This window comes from Salmo salar, chromosome ssa12, assembly GCF_905237065.1.
Source record: "Salmo salar chromosome ssa12, Ssal_v3.1, whole genome shotgun sequence".
NCBI classification, from domain to species: domain Eukaryota; kingdom Metazoa; phylum Chordata; class Actinopteri; order Salmoniformes; family Salmonidae; genus Salmo; species Salmo salar.
This window is the reverse complement of record NC_059453.1, coordinates 5,481,613-5,501,402: the sequence shown is the minus strand read 5'-3', so window position 1 is coordinate 5,501,402 and position 19,790 is coordinate 5,481,613. Positions and strand designations below refer to the sequence as shown.

At 42.1% G+C, this 19,790-nt stretch overlaps 1 protein-coding gene across 1 annotated transcript; it reads right to left on the bottom strand.

The window, feature by feature from the left end:
• Positions 1 to 4,934: 4,934 nt before the first annotated feature.
• On the bottom strand, positions 4,935 to 19,061 carry LOC106564008 (zinc finger protein 883-like). The gene is made up of 2 exons (XM_045690529.1): positions 18,450 to 19,061; positions 4,935 to 7,640 (listed from the first exon to the last, which is right to left on the bottom strand). Exons 1-2 carry the CDS (start codon positions 18,844 to 18,846, stop codon positions 6,313 to 6,315), a joined length of 1,725 nt encoding a protein of 574 aa, XP_045546485.1. The 5' UTR covers positions 18,847 to 19,061; the 3' UTR covers positions 4,935 to 6,312.
• Between the last annotated feature and the right edge of the window lie 729 nt (positions 19,062 to 19,790).

The following is a 19,790-nucleotide window of genomic DNA, read 5'->3' as shown; positions in this document are numbered from 1 at the left end:
TTTGGCCTTAAATCCTTACCCAGTCCTCCTTTAAGAAATTGTTGTGTTTCATCATTAGATGCTACAGTCCTCCTTTAAGACTCCATAATGTTTCATCATTAGATGCTACAGTCCTCCTTTAAGACTCCATAATGTTTCATCATTAGATGCTACAGTCCTCCTTTAAGACTCCAAAAGTGTGCAAAGCTGTCATCAAGGCAAAGGTGGCTACTTTGAAGAATCTCAAATATAGAATATATTTTGATTTGTTTAACACTTTTTGGGTTACTACATGTACATTATTTCATAGTTTTTGTCACGTCGGACTTGGACTGGCTGATAGGTGGAATCAAGTGCAGGAGACAGAGGTGCTGGAGGTGAGTGTCTTTTAATAATCCTTACTCACACACGCCGAAAAGCACAGGGCGCTATACACAGTTCCAGTATTTGTTAACTGCGCCCGTACGAGCACAAAATATAATTCCTAAGGCAAGGAGCGCAGCCCGGTAAATCCTTCTACAAAACAACTGTCGATCACGCAACGTGGACAATAAACAATCCCGCACAAAATCCCAACTGAAAACACACATTAAATAAGTCCCCACTAATGACATACACAAAACAGGTGCGGAACAGACAGACAAAACTAAACGACACAGAAACAACGATCGGTGGCAGCTAATAGGCCGGCGACGCCGAGCGCCGCCCGACCGAATAGGGGCGCCACTTTCGTTAGATCCTGTGACAGTTTTGATGTCTTCACTATTAATCTACAATTTAGAAAATAGTAAAAATAAAGAAAAACCCTGGAATGAGTAGGTGTGTTCAAACTATTGACTGGTACTGTAAATAAACAGAACTTCTACCTCATGATTCTTGCAAACATTCATGTCCACCATAAACATCGCACCCACTCAGAGGGTAAGAAATGGTAAATGAAAATGTATCGTGTCATACATGAAACAGAAATGTCTAAGTGTTGCATTAAACGGTATGGGGATGGAATGATGAAACAGTAGCAATTATTGTAGGAGTAGATAGATTTGCCGCACTGTCTATAGAGTTTGGAGAGCACAAGTGGAGAGACGTGCTTATGTTTGCTCTTTGCAACAGCAGGCTAATTTATTAATTTTAACAACAAATTCCAAATGCAAGCTTCATAAGTAAATGATCAATTTCAACCAATTTTTACATACCAAAAGACCAGTAGGCCTATGCTAGTAATTGTTGCTTGATGCCCAATTGCTGGTGAGCATGTAAAGTAAACAATTCATATTGGTTCCACTGGATATCATAAGGTGAATGCACCAATTTGTAAGTCGCTCTGGATAAGAGCGTCTGCTAAATGATGTAAATGTAAATGTAATAATGTTTCATCATTAGATGCTACAGTCCTCCTTTAAGACTCCATAATGTTTCATTATTAGATGCTACAGTCCTCCTTTAAGACTCCATAATGTTTCATCACTAGATGCTACAGTCCTCCTTCAAGAATATATAAACCTTAACATGCTGCATTACAGATCTCTTGAACAGAGATGCCTTTGAACAATGTCCATGATGTAGCCTCTGGTGGAGTGAGTCATCAAGCGCTCGGGAGGTGGCAGACCATTGCTGTTATATGCTACATTAGCCTCCACTACCGAATGGGATAAACGCTGGTGAGAAATGGGCCTCCCTGAGTGGGGAAGTGCCCAACAGACAAAGAGCTTGATTGCTCTATTAGAGCTCTGGTCCTGTCCATGTAAACTCAGCAAAAAAAATAAACGTCCTCTCAATGTCAACTGCGTTTATTTTCAGCAAACTTAACATGTGTAAATATTTGTATGAACATAAGATTCAACAACTGAGACATAAACTGAACAAGTTCCACAGACATGTGACTAACAGAAATTGAATAATGTGCCCCTGAACAAAGGGGGGGGTCAAAATAAAAAGTAACAGTCAGTATCTGGTGTGGCTACCATCTGCATTAAGTACTGCAGTGCATCTCCTCCTCGTGGACTGCACCAGATTTGACAGTTCTTGCTGTGAGATGTTACCCCACTCTTCCACCAAGGCACCTGCAAGTTCCCGGACATTTCTGGGGGGGATGGTCCTAGCCCTCACCCTCCGATCCAACAGGTCCAAAACATGCTCAATGGGATTGAGATCCGGGCTCTTCGCTGACCATGGCAGAACACTGACATTCCTGTCTTGCAGGAAATCACGCACAGAACGAGCAGTATGGCTGGTGGCATTGTCATGCTGGAGGGTCATTTCAGGATGAGCCTGCAGGAAGGGTACCACATGAGGGAGGAGGATGTCTTCCCTGTAACGCACAGCGTTGAGATTGCCTGCAATGACAACGAGCTCAGTCCGATGATGCTGTGACACACCGCCCCAGACCATGACGGACCCTCCACCTCCAAATCGATCCAGAGTACAGGCCTCGGTGTAGCGCTCATTCCTTCGACGATGAACGCGAATCCAACCATCACCCCTGGTGAGACTCGTCAGTGAAGAGCACTTTTTGCCAATCCTGTCTGGTCCAGCGACGGTGGGTTTGTGCCCATAGGAGACGTTGTTGCCGGTGATGTCTGGTGAGGACCTGCCTTACAACATGCCTACAAGCCCTCAGTCCAGCTTCTCTCAGGCTATTGCGGACAGCCTGAGCACCGATGGAGGGATTGTGCGTTCCTGGTGTAACTCGGGCAGTTGTTGTTGCCATCCTGTACCTGTCCCGCAGGTGTGATGCTCGGATGTACCGATCCTGTGCAGATGTTGTTACATGTGGCCTGCCACTACGAGGACGATCAGCTGTCCGTCCTGTCTCCCTGTAGCGCTGTCTTAGGCGTCTCACAGTACGAACATTACAATTTATTGCCCTGGCCACATCTGCAGTCCTCATGCCTCCTTGCAGCATGCCTAAGGCACGTTCACGCAGATGAGCAGGGACCCTGGGCATCTTTCTTTTGGTGTTTTTCAGTGTCAGTAGAAAGGCCTTTTAAGTGTCCTAAGTTTTCATAACTGTGACCTTAATTGCCTACCGTCTGTAAGCTGTTAGTGTCTTAATGACCGCTCCACAGGTGCATGTTCATTGATTGTTTATGGTTTATTGAACAAGCATGGGAAACAGTGTTTAAACCCTTTACAATGAAGATCTGTGAAGTTATTTGGATTTTTACGAATTATCTTTGAAAGACAGGGTCCTGAAAAAGGGACGTTTCTTTTTTGCTGAGTTTAGTAACACATATAGTGTAAAAATAAATCATGTATATTGTAGATTATGAGATTTCAAAGTAGTCAACTTGCTCACTACATGGCTTGTGGATCAATACATCATGTAGATGTGTATGATTCAACAGAGCTGGAGGATCCAGTAGCTTGGGGATTCCCTACATAGGTTGTGAAGGATTCGTCAAAAGCTTGTGGAGGACACCGTAGCTTGGAGCATTCCCAAGAGTTTTTGGGGATTCCCCAGAGCTTTTGCAGGATTCCCAGTAGCTTGCAAAGGATTCCCCAGTAGCTTGCAAAGGATTCCCCAGTAGCTTGCAAAGGATTCCCCAGTAGCTTGCGGATGATTCCACAGAAGCTTGTGGAAGATTCCCCAGTAGCTTGTGAAGGATTCCCCAGTAGCTTGTGAAGGATTCCCCAGTAGCTTGTTGAGGATTCCCCTGTAGCTTGTGGAAGATTCCCCAGTAGCTTGTGGAAGATTCCCCAGTAGCTTGTGAAGGATTCCCCAGTAGCTTGCGAAGGATTCCCCAGTAGCTTGCGGAGGATTCCCCAGTAGCTTGCGGAGGATTCCCCAGTAGCTTGCGGAGGATTCCCCAGTAGCTTGCGGAGGATTCCCCAGTAGCTTGCAAAGGATTCCCCAGTAGCTTGCGGAAGATTCCTCAGTAGCTTGCGGAAGATTCCTCAGAAGCTTGCGGAAGATTCCCCAGTAGCTTGCGAAGGATTCCCCAGTAGCTTGTGAAGGATTCCCCAGTAGCTTGTGAAGGATTCCCCAGTAGCTTGTGAAGGATTCCCCAGTAGCTTGTTGAGGATTCCCCAGTAGCTTGTTGAGGATTCCCCAGTAGCTTGTGGAAGATTCCCCAGTAGCTTGTGGAAGATTCCCCAGTAGCTTGTGAAGGATTCCCCAGTAGCTTGTGAAGGATTCCCCAGTAGCTTGTGAAGGATTCCCCAGTAGCTTGCGAAGGATTCCCCAGTAGCTTGTGAAGGATTCCCCAGTAGCTTGTGAAGGATTCCCCAGTAGCTTGTGAAGGATTCCCCAGTAGCTTGTGAAGGATTCCCCAGTAGCTTGTGAAGGATTCCCCAGTAGCTTGTGAAGGATTCCCCAGTAGCTTGTGGTTGATTCCCCAGTAGCTTGTGTTGGATTCCCCAGTAGCTTGTGGAGGATTCCCCAGTAGCTTGTGGAGGATTCCCCAGTAGCTTCTCTTCTTCTCTTCCTCTGTATTTCTCTCTCCTCTCTTTTCTTCTCTCACTCTCTCTCTCTCTATTGTCGAGAACTTTTCTGTAATTCAATATGATTTTTGTTTGTCTATCTATCTTGTCTTTGTCTACATGTTTACAACAAGCAATGGGAAGATATCAGAACAGAAACGTTGGGGAATAATAAGATAATGTACGGGATACATTTGTACTGTAGTGAAGCTGTCTCTATAGTAATGCAAGGTCTCTTTCATGATCATGTGAAACGTCAATTACTGTGGAAATGCTGGGATGTGTTTTTCTATGAAAATGAAGTTTAATGTAACTATGACGATGATACGATACGGATTACAATCATCATCATGAATATTAAGGCTACACTCCATGTTCCACCTAATCATCCCCAGCTTACAATCGGCTCATTCATCCCCCTCCTCTCCCCTGTAACTATTCCCCAGGTCGTTTCTGTAAATGAGAATGTGTTCTCAGTCAACTTACCTGGTAAAAATAATGGTTAAAAAAAAAACAAAAAAAACACACACACAGACACTCAACCCTGCGAACTGGCCGGGTTATTCTTTATTTAGACATCACACATTATAGTCTTACTCTAATCCAGACATCGTACACACTCTCACTAAATCACATCCACGATCATACACAGATCTACTACACACATAATATCTTGACTCAATTTTCTAACATCTGTGCCATTGGCTCACAGGCAAACAGATGTTGCTCGAACCTGTTTCTTGAATTCTAAACATCAGACATTTGAAATCTCTATTTTTGACCGTCATAATACCTCTTATGGCAGTAACTTTACAAGCACTAATTATGGTCCATTTAGACTGAGAATAGTATATAGTTACAGTAAGGGCTACAATAAGTATAGCCAGTTATAATTGTAACGGCTTAAGAGATTATAGGAAAAGTCTTTACGCGGCTGAAAGAAAAGGAATATAACATATACTATTTACAGGAAACTCAATCTACATTCTTAGATGAAGTTGCGTGGAAAAAGGAATGGGGTGGTGAAATCATTTTCTAATGGACAAAGGAACTCAAAAGGTGTGATGATATTAATTAACAAAAATGTCGATCCGAACGTGCAAACAGTCAGGAATGATTCGCAAGGAAGGTGGATCCTTTTGAATATAAAAGTGGATGGAAAAACTGATTTGGCTCATTAATCTATATGGTCCAAATCAGGATGATCCATACTTCTTCAAAAATATTTATACCAATTTATTGAACTTACAGGCAACAAACGATCCAATCATTATGGTGGGACACTATAACACAGTGTTAAGTACCTCAATTGACCGTAAAGTAAATCACTCTACAAACTATCATCCCCGTGCCGTTACGAAGACCACAAATATTATGAACTCATTAGAAATAGTGGATATTTAGAGAATAACAATCCCTGACCTATTGCGATACACATGGAGACTTAATCAAGCTAGTCGTCATAGAGAATGCTGCAGCAATTTCGAATCACACATTAGGAATGTGACAAACATAGCTTTTTACCACCTGAGGAACATTGCCAAGGTGCGGCCGTTTCTATCTCAGGCTGATAGAGAGAGACTCATCCATGCTTTTATTACAAGCAGGCTTGACTATTGTAATGTTCTCCTGTCTGAGCTACCCAAGAAAGCCCTTGGTCAACTGCAAAACATACAGAATGTTGCAGCACGGGTGCTGACCAAGACCAGTCAATCTTTAGTTTTTTATCCTCTTATGTTTGTTGTCTAGTAAATATTTCAGTTTTTGTTTTCATCGTTTTTTTCCTGTGAAGCCCATTGTGTTGCATTCCATTACTGAAATGTATAAAATGTATAAATATAGCTTGGTTTGATTATGTGAATTTAGGTAATGTGATCAGGAAAATATAGTTCCACAATGGGAAGAGGTTCTCTAACTGCGTAAAAAAAATTCCCCACTGGGACCAATTGTGTGGTTTATCCCCTGTGTGTGTAATTGCATGTTTTCTTCTCCTGTGTGTTTCATTTTATGTAATTTTAGGTCATGCGATCGTGAATATCTCTTTCCACACAGGGCACAATGGTAAAGCTTCTCCCCTGTGTGTGTCCTCTCATGCTCCTTCATGTTATCTAACGACCTAAAGAATTTTCCACAATGGGAACAGGGGTAAGGCTTCTCTCCAGTGTGTATTTTCTTATGTTTGTTCAGGTTCCCTAAATACAAAAAACACTTTCCACACTGGGAGCAACTATGTGGTTTTTCTCCTGTGTGTGTCAGCTCGTGTGATTTTAGGTCATGTGATCGTAAAAAACTATTTCCACATTGAGAGCAATGGTAAGATTTCTCCCTTGTGTGTGTCCTCTGGTGCTTTTTTAGGTCCGATGATGTTGAAAATCTCTTTCCACAATTGGAGCAGTGGTAAGGCTTTTCTCCTGCGTGTGTCCTCTCATGCGTTTTAAGGTTTGGTGATCTTGAAAATCTCTCTCCACACTGGGAGCAGTGGTAAGGCTTTTCTCCTGTGTGTTTTCTCTCGTGCTCTTTTAGGTTCCCTAACTTGGTAAAATCCTTTCCACACAGGGCACAATGGTAAGGTTTCTCCCCTGTGTGTGTCCTTTCATGCGCTTTCAGGTTATCTGAAGACCTAAAATTCTTTCCACAATGGGAACAGGGGTAAGGCTTCTCTCCAGAGTGTATTCTCTTATGTTTGTTCAGGTTCCCTATATGGGAAAAACTCTTTCCACACTGGGAGCATTCGTAAGGCTTTTCTCCTGTGTGTTTCCTCTCATGCTCTTTTAGGTTCCTTAACTTGGTAAAATCCTTTCCACAAAGAGAGCAATGGTAAGGTTTCTCCCCTGTGTGTGTCCTTTCGTGCGCTTTCAGGTTATCTGAAGACCTAAAATTCTTTCCACACTGGGAACAGGGGTAAGGCTTCTCTCCAGAGTGTATTCTCTTATGTTTGTTCAGGTTCCCTAAATGGGAAAAAAGCTTTCCACACTGGGAACAATTGTGTGGTTTTTCCCCTGTGTGTGTCCTCTCGTGTGATTTTAGGTCATGTGCTCGTGAGAATCTATTTCCACACTGGGAGCATTGGAAGGGCTTTTCTCCTGTGTGTGTCCTTTCATGCTCTTTCAGCTTCCATAACCACTTAAAACTCATATTACACTGGAAGCAGTGGTGGCGCATCGCTGGCTTGGGCGTCTCAGTGTCTGGTTCCCCTGAAGGACTCTTTCTGCTGTCAGATTGAGAGTCTGGTCTCTCTCCTGCCAAAGACAAACAGAGTATTTAGTTAAACAGAGTATTTAGTTAAACAGATAGACCTGAATGAAACCTCCATTATAAAACTGATTTCCTATGAGGTTTAATCCAGACTAGAGCCCTCATTATGAAACACAACATTTGGATCCTGAATGCTGATTGGTTGATAGTTATTCACGTTAATCCCGGGTAATGCCTGTTAACAGTTCCATTTGAATTATTCCTACACATCCACTGTCCCACAGCCCTGCCAGGCAATTTATAAACTAATCCCCACTGTCCCACAGCCCTGCCAGGCCATTTATAAACTAATCCCCACTGTCCCACAGCCCTGCCAGGCCATTTATAAACTAATCTCCACTGTCCCACAGCCCTGCCAGGCCATTTATAAACTAATCTCCACTGTCCCACAGCCCTGCCAGGCCATTTATAAACTAATCTCCACTGTCCTACAGCCCTGCCAGGCCATTTATAAACTAATCTCCACTGTCCCACAGCCCTGCCAGGCCATTTATAAACTAATCTCCACTGTCCTACAGCCCTGCCAGGCTATTCATAAACTAATCTCCACTACAAAGACTAATTTAGACATTATTACCCCATGCTTATAGACTAGCATTTGGTTTACAAAAAAGGGGATTTGTAAAAATCGTGCTATTTGCCTGTACAAACTCGGCAATTATTACACATTTTGTATGTAAAAGAAAATATGTATAGAACTTATTTTGGTGACTCATTATTAAACAGCAATGTATGGAACATGTTTATATATTTATGTGTAATCTCTTTAATTACTATAATGACACTTAGTGGCTAATTGTTGGTTTGCTACTAGAATGGTACATAAGGGGTTAACCACTTATGTACCACTCTAGCCCCATCTTCACCCCTTATGTACCATTCTAGCCTCATCTTAACCCCGTATGTAACATTCTAACCCCATCTTAACCCCTTATGTACCATTCTAGCCCCATCTTCACCCCTTATGTACCATTCTAGCCCCATCTTCACCCCTTATGTACCATTCTAGCCCCATCTTCACCCCTTATGTACCATTCTAGCCCCATCTTCACCCCTTATGTACCATTCTAGCCCCATCTTCACCCCTTATGTACCATTCTAGCCCCATCTTCACCCCCTATGTACCATTCTAGCCCCATCATAACCCTAGCCCCATTTTAACTTAGCCCGTTATGTACCATTCTTGCCCCTTCTTACCATCAATATAAATTGGAACCTGTTTCACTATCAATAACAACTGGAACCTGTTTTACCATCAATATCAATTACAACCTGTTTTACCATCAATATCAATTACAACCTGTTTTACCATCAATATCAATTACAACCTGTTTTACCATCAATATCAATTACAACCTGTTTTACCATCAATATCAATTACAACCTGTTTTACCATCAATATCAATTACAACCTGTTTTACCATCAATATCAATTACAACCTGTTTTACCATCAATATCAATTACAACCTGTTTTACCATCAATATCAATTACAACCTGTTTTACCATCAATATCAATTACAACCTGTTTTACCATCAATATCAATTACAACCTGTTTTACCATCAATATCAATTACAACCTGTTTTACCATCAATATCAATTACAACCTGTTTTACCATCAATATCAATTACAACCTGTTTTACCATCAACATCAATCACAACCTGTTTTACCATCAATATCAATTACAACCTGTTTTACCATCAATATCAATTACAACCTGTTTTACCATCAATATCAATTACAACCTGTTTTACCATCAACATCAATCACAACCTGTTTTACCATCAACATCAATCACAACCTGTTTTACCATCAATATCAATTACAACCTGTTTTACCATCAATATCAATTACAACCTGTTTTACCATCAATATCAATTACAACCTGTTTTACCATCAATATCACATTACAACCTGTTTTACCATCAATATCACATTACAACCTGTTTTACCATCAATTACAACCTGTTTTACCATCAATATCAATTACAACCTGTTTTACCATCAATATCAATTACAACCTGTTTTACCATCAACATCAATTACAACCTGTTTTACCATCAACATCAATTACAGCCTGTTTTACCATCAACATCAATTACAGCCTGTTTTACCATCAATATCAATTACAGCCTGTTTTACCCTCAATATCAATTACAACCTGTTTTACCCTCAATATCAATTACAACCTGTTTTACCCTCAATATCAATTACAACCTGTTTTACCATCAATATCAATTACAACCTGTTTTACCATCAACATCAATTACAACCTGTTTTACCATCAACATCAATTACAACCTGTTTTACCATCAATATCAATCACAACCTGTTTTACCATCAATATCACATTACAACCTGTTTTACCATCAATATCACATTACAACCTGTTTTACCATCAATATCAACTGGGACCGGTCTGTTTACTATCAATATATATATATTTCTTTACATTTTTTATTGAACCTTTTTTTTTAAGTCAGTTAAGAACAAATTCTGATTTACAATGATGGCCTAGGAACAGTGGGTTAACTGCCTTGCTCAGGAGCAGAAGGATTTTTACCTTGTCAGCTCGGGGATTCGATCTAGCAACCTTTCGGTTACTGGCCCAACACTCTAACCACTAGGCTAACTGTCGCTCCTACAATATCAACTGGGACTGGTCTGTGTTTACAATCATTATCAACTGGGACCGGTCTGTGTTTACAATCATTATCATCTGGAACCGGTCTGTGTTTACCATCATTATCAAATCAAATTGTATTAGTCACATTCGCCGAATACAACAGGTGTAGACCTTACAGTGAAATGCTTACTTACGAGCCCCTAACCAACAATGCAGTTTTAAAAAAAAATACAGATAAGAATAAGAAATAAAAGTAATAAGCAATTAAAGAGCAACAGTAAAATAACAATAGTGAGACTATATACAGGGGGAACCGGTACAGAGTCAATGTGGAGACTATATACAGGGGGGAACCGGTACAGAGTCAATGTGGAGGCTATATACAGGGGGTACCGGTACAGAGTCAATGTGGAGGCTATATACAGGGGGGAACCGGTACAGAGTCAATGTGGAGGCTATATACAGGGGGGAACCGGTACAGAGTCAATGTGGAGGCTATATACAGGGGGGAACCGGTACAGAGTCAATGTGGAGGCTATATACAGGGGGGAACTGGTACAGAGTCAATGTGGAGACTATATACAGTGGGGAACCGGTACAGAGTCAATGTGGAGACTATATACAGGGGGTACCGGTACAGAGTCAATGTGGAGGCTATATACAGGGGGTACTGGTACAGAGTCAATGTGGAGGCTATATACAGGGGGAACCGGTACAGAGTCAATGTGGAGACTATATACAGGGGGAACCGGTACAGAGTCAATGTGGAGACTATATACAGGGGGAACCGGTACAGAGTCAATGTGGAGACTATATACAGGGGGTACTGGTACAGAGTCAATGTGGAGGCTATATACAGGAGGTACCGGTACAGAGTCAATGTGGAGGCTATATACAGGGGGTACTGGTACAGAGTCAATGTGGAGGCTATATACAGGGGGTACCGGTACCGAGTCAATGTGGAGACTATATACAGGGGGTACCGGTACAGAGTCAATGTGGAGGCTATATACAGGGGGGAACCGGTACAGAGTCAATGTGGAGACTATATACAGTGGGGAACCGGTACAGAGTCAATGTGGAGACTATATACAGGGGGTACCGGTACAGAGTCAATGTGGAGGCTATATACAGGGGGTACTGGTACAGAGTCAATGTGGAGGCTATATACAGGGGGAACCGGTACAGAGTCAATGTGGAGACTATATACAGGGGGAACCGGTACAGAGTCAATGTGGAGACTATATACAGGGGGAACCGGTACAGAGTCAATGTGGAGACTATATACAGGGGGTACTGGTACAGAGTCAATGTGGAGGCTATATACAGGGGGTACCGGTACAGAGTCAATGTGGAGGCTATATACAGGGGGTACTGGTACAGAGTCAATGTGGAGGCTATATACAGGGGGTACCGGTACCGAGTCAATGTGGAGACTATATACAGGGGGTACCGGTACAGAGTCAATGTGGAGGCTATATACAGTGGGGAACCGGTACAGAGTCAATGTGCCGGGGGGCACCGGTTAGTGGAGGTAATATGTACATGACAGTAGAGTTATTCAAGTGACTATGCATAGATGATAACAACAGGGTAGCAGCGGTGTAAAAGAGGGGGGCAATGCAAATAATCTGGGTAGCCATTTGATTAGGTGTTCAGGAGTCTTATGGCTTGGGGGTAGAAGCTGTTTAGAAGCCTCTTGGACCTAGACTTGGAGCTCCGGTACCGCTTGCCATGCAGTAGCAGAGAGAACAGTCTATGACTGGGGTGGCTGGAGTCTTTGACTATTTTTAGGGCCTTCCTCTGACACCGCCTGCTATAGAGGTCCTGGATGGCAGGAAGCTTGGCCCCAGTGATGTACTGGGCCGTTCACTCTACCCTCTGTAGTGCCTTGCGGTCGGAGGCCGAGCAGTTGCCATACCAGGCAGTGATGCAACCAGTCAGGATGCTCTCGATGGTGCAGCTGTAGAACCTTTTGAGGATCTGAGGACCCATGCCAAATCTTTTCAGTCTCCTGAGGGGGGAATAGGTTTTGTCGTGCCCTATTCACGACTGTCTTGGTGTGCTTGGACAATGTTAGTTTGTTGGTGATGTGGACACCAAGGAACTTGAAGCTCTCAACCTGCTCCACCCATCGTTGAGAATGGGGGTGTGCTCGGTCCTCTTTTTCCTGTAGTCCACAATCATCTCCTTTGTCTTGATCACGTTGAGGGAGAGGTTGTTTTCCTGGCACGACACGGCCAGGTCTCTGACCTCCTCCCTATAGGCTGTCTCGTCGTTGTTGGTGATCAGGCCTACCACTGTTGTGTCATCAGCAAATTGAATGATGGTGTTGGAGTCGTGCCTGGCCGTGCAGTCATGAGTGAACAGGGAGTACAGGAGGGGACTGAGCACGCACCCCTGAAGGGCTCCTATGTTGAAGATAAGCGTGACGGATGTGTTGTTACCTACCCTTACCATCTGGGGGCGGCCCGTCAGGAAGTCCAGGATCCAGTTGCAGAGGGAGGTGTTTAGTCCCAGGGTCCTGAGCTTATTGATGAGCTTTGAGGGCACTATGGTGTGGAACGCAGAGCTGTAGTCAATGAATAGCTTTCTCACATAGGTGTTCCTTTTGTCCAGGTGTGAAAGGGCAGTGTGGAGTGCAACAGAGATCGCATCATCTGTGGATCTGTTGGGGCGGTATGCAAATTGGAGTGGGTCTAGGGTTTCTGGGATAATGGTGTTGATGGGTCCAGTCTGTGTTTACCATCATTATCAACTGGGACCGGTCTGTGTTTACCATCATTATCAACGGGGACCGGTCTGTGTTTACCATCATTATCAACGGGGACTGGTCTGTGTTTACCATCATTATCAACGGGGACTGGGACCGGTCTGTGTTTACCATCATTATCATTATCAACTGGGACCGGTCTGTGTTTACCATCATTATCATTATCAACTGGGATCGGTCTGTGTTTACCATCATTATCATTATCATCTGGGACCGGTCTGTGTTTACCATCATTATCATTATCATCTGGGACCGGTCTGTGTTTACCATCATTAGCAACTGGGACCGGTCTGTGTTTACCATTATTACCAACTGGGACCGGTCTGTGTTTACCATTATTACAAACTGGGACCGGTCTGTGTTTACCATTATTACCAACTGGGACCGGTCTGTGTTTACCATTATTACCAACTGGGACCGGTCTGTGTTTACCATTATTACCAACTGGGACCGGTCTGTGTTTACCATTATTACCAACTGGGACCGGTCTGTGTTTACCATTATTACCAACTGGGACCGGTCTGTGTTTACCATCATTATCATCTGGAACCGGTCTGTGTTTACCATCATTATCATTATCATCTGGGACCGGTCTGTGTTTACCATCATTATCATCTTGAACCGGTCTGTGTTTACCATCATTATCATTATCATCTGGGATCGGTCTGTGTTTACCATCATTATCATCTGGAACCGGTCTGTGTTTACAATCATTATCATTATCAACTGGGACCGGTCTGTGTTTACCATCATTATCATTATCAACTGGGACCGGTCTGTGTTTACCATCATTATCATCTGGGATCGGTCTGTGTTTACCATCATTATCAACTGGGACCGGTCTGTGTTTAACATTATTAGCAACTGGGACCGGTCTGTGTTTATCATCATTATCATTATCATCTGGGACCGGTCTGTGTTTACCATCATTATCATCTGGGACCGGTCTGTGTTTAACGTCATTATCATCTGGGACTGGTCTGTGTTTACCATCATTATCAACGGGGACTGGGACCGGTCTGTGTTTACCATCATTGTCATTATCAACTGGGACCGGTCTGTGTTTACCATCATTATCATCTGGGACCGGTCTGTGTTTACCATCATTATCATTATCAACTGGGACCGGTCTGTGTTTACCATCATTATCAACTGGGACCGGTCTGTGTTTACCATCATTATCATCTGGGACCGGTCTGTGTTTACCATCATTATCATCTGGGATCGGTCTGTGTTTACCATCATTATCAACTGGGACCGGTCTGTGTTTACCATTATTATCAACTGGGACCGGTCTGTGTTTACCATCATTATCATCTGGGACCGGTCTGTGTTTACCATCATTATCATCTGGGACCGGTCTGTGTTTACCATCATTATCATTATCATCTGGGACCGGTCTGTGTTTACCATCATTATCATTATCATCTGGGACCGGTCTGTGTTTACCATCATTATCAACTGGGACCGGTCTGTGTTTCCCAGGATACATTGCTCTTTACCATTCAACAACAAAATAACTGCGAGATCTCTGCCCTGCCATAGGGACTCTGCCCTGCCATAGGGAATGAACGTGACCAGATGAGACAAACTTTTTTAAACCAGCCTAGTGAAATCAAGCATCAGCACTATTAGGAATATATTATTATCTTATACAAAGAAATATCAATAGAAAAACAGTCTAAAACAATACATCTAGTTTGTTTAGTTTCATTCCAGCTGCAGAGGTTGATGTGACTATTAGCTTTAGTTGGCTAGCTAGCAAGGGAGAAGAATGTTCGTCAGCCTGCATAGCAACCATTTCTGTTTAGAATGAACAACCAGTGTGATTGGCTAGAAACTATAGAATGAACAACCAGTGTGATTGGCTAGAAACTATAGAATGAACAACCAGTATGATTGGCTAGAAACTATAGAATGAACAACCAGTGTGATTGGCTAGAAACTATAGAATGAACAACCAGTGTGATTGGCTAGAAACTATAGAATGAACAACCAGTGTGATTGGCTAGAAACTATAGAATGAACAACCAGTGTGATTGGCTAGAAACTATAGAATGAACAACCAGTGTGATTGGCTAGAAACTATAGAATGAACAACCAGTGTGATTGGCTAGAAACTATAGAATGAACAACCAGTGTGATTGGCTAGAAACTATAGAATGAACAACCAGTGTGATTGGCTAGAAACTATAGAATGAACAACCAGTGTGATTGGCTAGAAACTATAGAATGAACAACCAGTGTGATTGGCTAGAAACTATAGAATGAACAACCAGTGTGATTGTCTCTTAAACTCAGAAATAGAACTAACAACTGGTTAGAGCCATTCTCATATCAGAAAGAACATTTATTAGTAGATCTTTGGTTGTTGTTATTGAATAGAATGTTGAATAGAATGTATTTAAAGTATATACAATTAATATATAACTGCTTATTGTGTATAACATTGAATGGAAACAGAATATCCCTTTATTTGTCATGACTGACTTCAAGCTTTTTATTATTGTCATATAGCAATAACCCCCACCTGTGAGGTCTAAGTCCATAAAATGGACTGCTCTCAACAGCCTCTTTCCACATGCTACCAACCCAACAGATGTGTCTTGGACAGCCTCTTTCCACATGCTACCAACCCAACAGATGTGTCTTGGACAGCCTCTTTCCACATGCTACCAACCCAACAGATGTGTCTTGGACAGCCTCTTTCCACATGCTACCAACCCAACAGATGGGTTTTGGACAGCCTCTTTCCACATGCTACCAACCCAACATATGGGTTTTGGACAGCCTCTTTCCACATGCTACCAACCCAACAGATGTGTCTTGGACAGCCTCTTTCCACATGCTACCAACCCAACAGATGTGTCTTGGACAGCCTCTTTCCACATGCTACCAACCCAACATATGGGTTTTGGACAGCCTCTTTCCACATGCTACCAACCCAACAGATGTGTATTGGACAGCCTCTTTCCACATGCTACCAACTAGAGGTCGACCGATTATGATTTTTCAACGCCGATACCGATTATTGGATGACCAAAAAAGCCGATACCGATTAATCAGCCGATTTGTATTTATTTATTTATTTGTAATAATGACAATTACAACAATACTGAATGAACACTTATTTTAACTTAATATAATACATAAATAACAATCTATTTAGTCTCAAATAAATAATGAAACATGTTCAATTTGGTTTAAATAATGCAAAAACAAAGTGTTGGAGAAGAAAGTAAAAGTGCAATATGTGCCATGTAAAAAAGCTAACGTTTAAGTTCCTTGCTCAGAACATGAGAACATATGAAAGCTGGTGGTTCCTTTTAACATGAGTCTTCAATATTCCCAGGTAAGATGTTTTAGGTTGTAGTTATTATAGGAATTATAGGACTATTTCTCTCTATACCATTTGTATTTCATACACCTTTGACTATTGGATGTTCTTATAGGCACTTTAGCATTGCCAGTGTAACAGTATAGCTTTTGTCCCTCTCCTCATTCCTACCTTCCTGCTTGAACCAGGAACACATCGACAACAGCCACCCTCGAAGCATTGTCACCCATCGCTCCACAAAAGCCCCGCGGCTTGCAGAGCAAGGGGAACAACTACTTCAAGGTCTCAGAGCGAGTGACGTCACCGATTGAAAAGCTATTAGCGCGCACCCGGCTAACTAGCTAGCCATTTCACATAAGTTACACCAGACTAATCTCGGGAGTTGATAGGCTTGAAGTCATAAACAGCTCAATGCTTGAAGCACAGCGAAGAGCTGCTGGCAAATGCACAAAAGTGTTGTTTGAATGAAGGCTTACGAGCCTGCTGCTGCCTACCACCTCTCAGTCAGACTGCTCTATCAAATATCAAATCATAAACTTAATTATAACATAATAACACACAGAAATACGAGCCTTAGGTCATTAATATGGTCAAATCCGGAAACGATCATTTCGAAAACAAAACGTTTATTCTTTCAGTGAAATACGGAACCGTTCCGTATTTTATCTAACGGGTGGCATCCCTAAGTCTAAATATTGCTGTTACATTGTACAACCTTCAATGTTATGTCATAATTATGTACAATTCTGGCAAATTAATTACGGTCTTTGTTAGGAATAAATGGACTTCACACAGTTCGCAACGAGGCAGGCGGCCCAAACTGCTGCATATACCCTGACTGCTTGCACGGAACGCAAGAGAAGTGACACAATTTCCCTAGTTAAAAGAAATTCATGTTAGCAGGCAATATTAACTAAATATGCATGTTTAAAAATATATACTTGTGTATTGATTTTAAAGAAAGGCATTGATGTTTATGGTTAGGTACATTGGTGCAACGACAGTGCTTTTTTCGCGAATGCGCTTGTTAAATCATCACCCGTTTGGCGAAGTAGGCTGTGATTCGATGAGAAATGAACAGGCACCGCATCCATTATATGCAACGCAGGACACGCTAGATAAACTAGTAATATCATCAACCATGTGTAGTTAACTAGTGATTATGTTAAGATTGATTGTTTTTTATAAATGTAATGCTAGCTAGCAACTAACCTTGGCTTCTTGCTGCACTCGCGTAACAGGTAGTCAGCCTGCCACGCAGGCTCCTCGTGGAGTGCAATGTAAGGCAGGTGGTTAGAGCGTTGGACTAGTAACCGGAAGGTTGAAAGATCGAATCCCCGAGCTGACAAGGTAAAAATCTGTCGTTCTGCCCCTGAACAAGGCAGTTAACCCACGGTTCCTAGGCCGTCATTGAAAATAAGAATTTGTTCTTAACTGACTTGCCTAAAAAGGTAAAAAAATATAAAAAATGTAATAAAAAAAAAAATCGGCCACAATCGGTGTCCAAAAATGCCAATTACCGATTGTTATGAAAACTTGAAATCGGCCATTCCGACCTCTACTACCAACCCAACATATGGGTTTTGGACAGCCTCTTTTGAAATGCTACCAACCCAACAGATGGGTCTTTCAGGGGTCGATAGGGGACTAAAACTAGTCCTTGTGCATAGAGTTGTATGTGTTGCTAAGCTTTTAAATCAATGGTTTCTGTAAGATTGATGCACGAGTGCGTCAAAATACTATTAAGGATTTTAAATAACCTGTGGTAATGATTTTTTTTTAATACATTTCATCCAGATCAAAATGATCCTTCCTTGTCTTGAGTCTGTCCTCTTCATCATTTGAAGTCACACATGAGTTGATTTTTGCTTTTATGTGACGCCAAGAAAGGCACTACAGAAAGAGATACTCAGATGTTTACAAATGTTAACGTTTTGTTGGCCGCCCCCATCTCTATTATTAAAGTGTAAAACTTCAGTAGAATGCCCCTTTAAAACCACACATCAGTTCAACAACTGCAGAGTTTGTACCCCTGTTTTTAAGATATTACTCACTGTTGTTAATCAGATCTCCTGTCTCCTCCTCTTCTTCTTCTTCCAATGTGACAGTAATCTCCCCCACTTCCTTCATTCCAAAAATGTCTTCCTCTTCTTTCACTGTGACAGTCACCTCCTCTTTCTCTTCCTCCTCTTTTACTGTAACATCCTCCTCTTTCACTCTGAACGCGTCTTCCTCTTCTTTCACTGAAACGTCTTTCTCTTCTTCTTTCACTGTAACAGCCTCAATCTCTGCTTCTTTTTTTACTGTGACATCCTCCTCTTCCTTCTCCTCTTTCACGACAATGTTCAGCCCCAGAGTTTCTTTCTCCGTCCAGCAGATCCCCTCTTTAGAAGTGGGGGAGTCGTTTAGTGAGCTCATGGTCGGGATGTTAGCTAGATCGCTAGTTAGCATTAGTGACAAGACTAGCACTACTGCTAATTTACTCAGCCAGTTAGCTAACAACAACGTAAATATTAAATTAAATTGGGTAACTAGCAAGGAGATACGACAAGTTTGTTTAAAACACTGTGGCTAATATACACCGAAAGCGTTTAAAGAGCTTGAATGTTTTCGGCTATGTTGGCTAGAAGCTACCGAGGTGGACAACTCGCCGATTTGTTGTTGAAGCGTCCCGTCCATTAGATTATACGTCACACTGGCAGCATTGCCTGAAACAGGCACGTCGCCATCTGCTGGTTGGGAGGGTAACAGTCAATGGAAATGTTTATTTTATTTTGAGACAAAAAGTAGATTTTTCATTTATTTATTTCATTATATAATAGAGAAGCATGTGTTGATTAGTGAATATCTTTAATGAGTGAGAATTTAAAACACCCTACCATACTACTGTACATCTGCATTTAGGAAATCAATCAAACAAACAGATAATATCCCAATAAGGTAGCTAGGTCCAAACTGTTCCTACACGGTGTAACAGTACTGAGTAGGTCCAAACTGCTCCTACACGGTGTAACAGTACTGAGTAGGTCCAAACTGCTCCTACACGGTGTAACAGTACTGAGTAGGTCCAAACTGCTCCTACACGGTGTAACAGTACTGAGTAGGTCCAAACTGCTCCTACACAGTGTAACAGTACTGAGTAGGTCCAAACAGTTCCTACACGGTGTAACAGTACTGAGTAGGTCCAAACTGCTCCTACACGGTGTAACAGTACTGAGTAGGTCCAAACTGCTCCTACATGGTGTAACAATACATCATGTAAACTCAGCAAAAAAAGAAATGTCCCTTTTTCAGGACCCTGTCTTTCAAAGATAATTCATAAAAATCCAAATAACTTCACAGATCTTCATTGTAAAGGGTTTAAACATTGTTTCCCATGCTTGTTCAATGAACCA

Coding starts and splice junctions, on each gene's coding strand:
- LOC106564008 (XM_045690529.1), bottom strand. CDS start 18,846: ATGCTAACTAGCGATCTAGCTAACATCCCGACCATGAGCTCACTAAAC. Junction 7,641..18,449: donor AGGAGATCTGATTAACAACA/GTGAGTAATATC, acceptor TGTCTTTGGCAG/GAGAGAGACCAGACTCTCAA.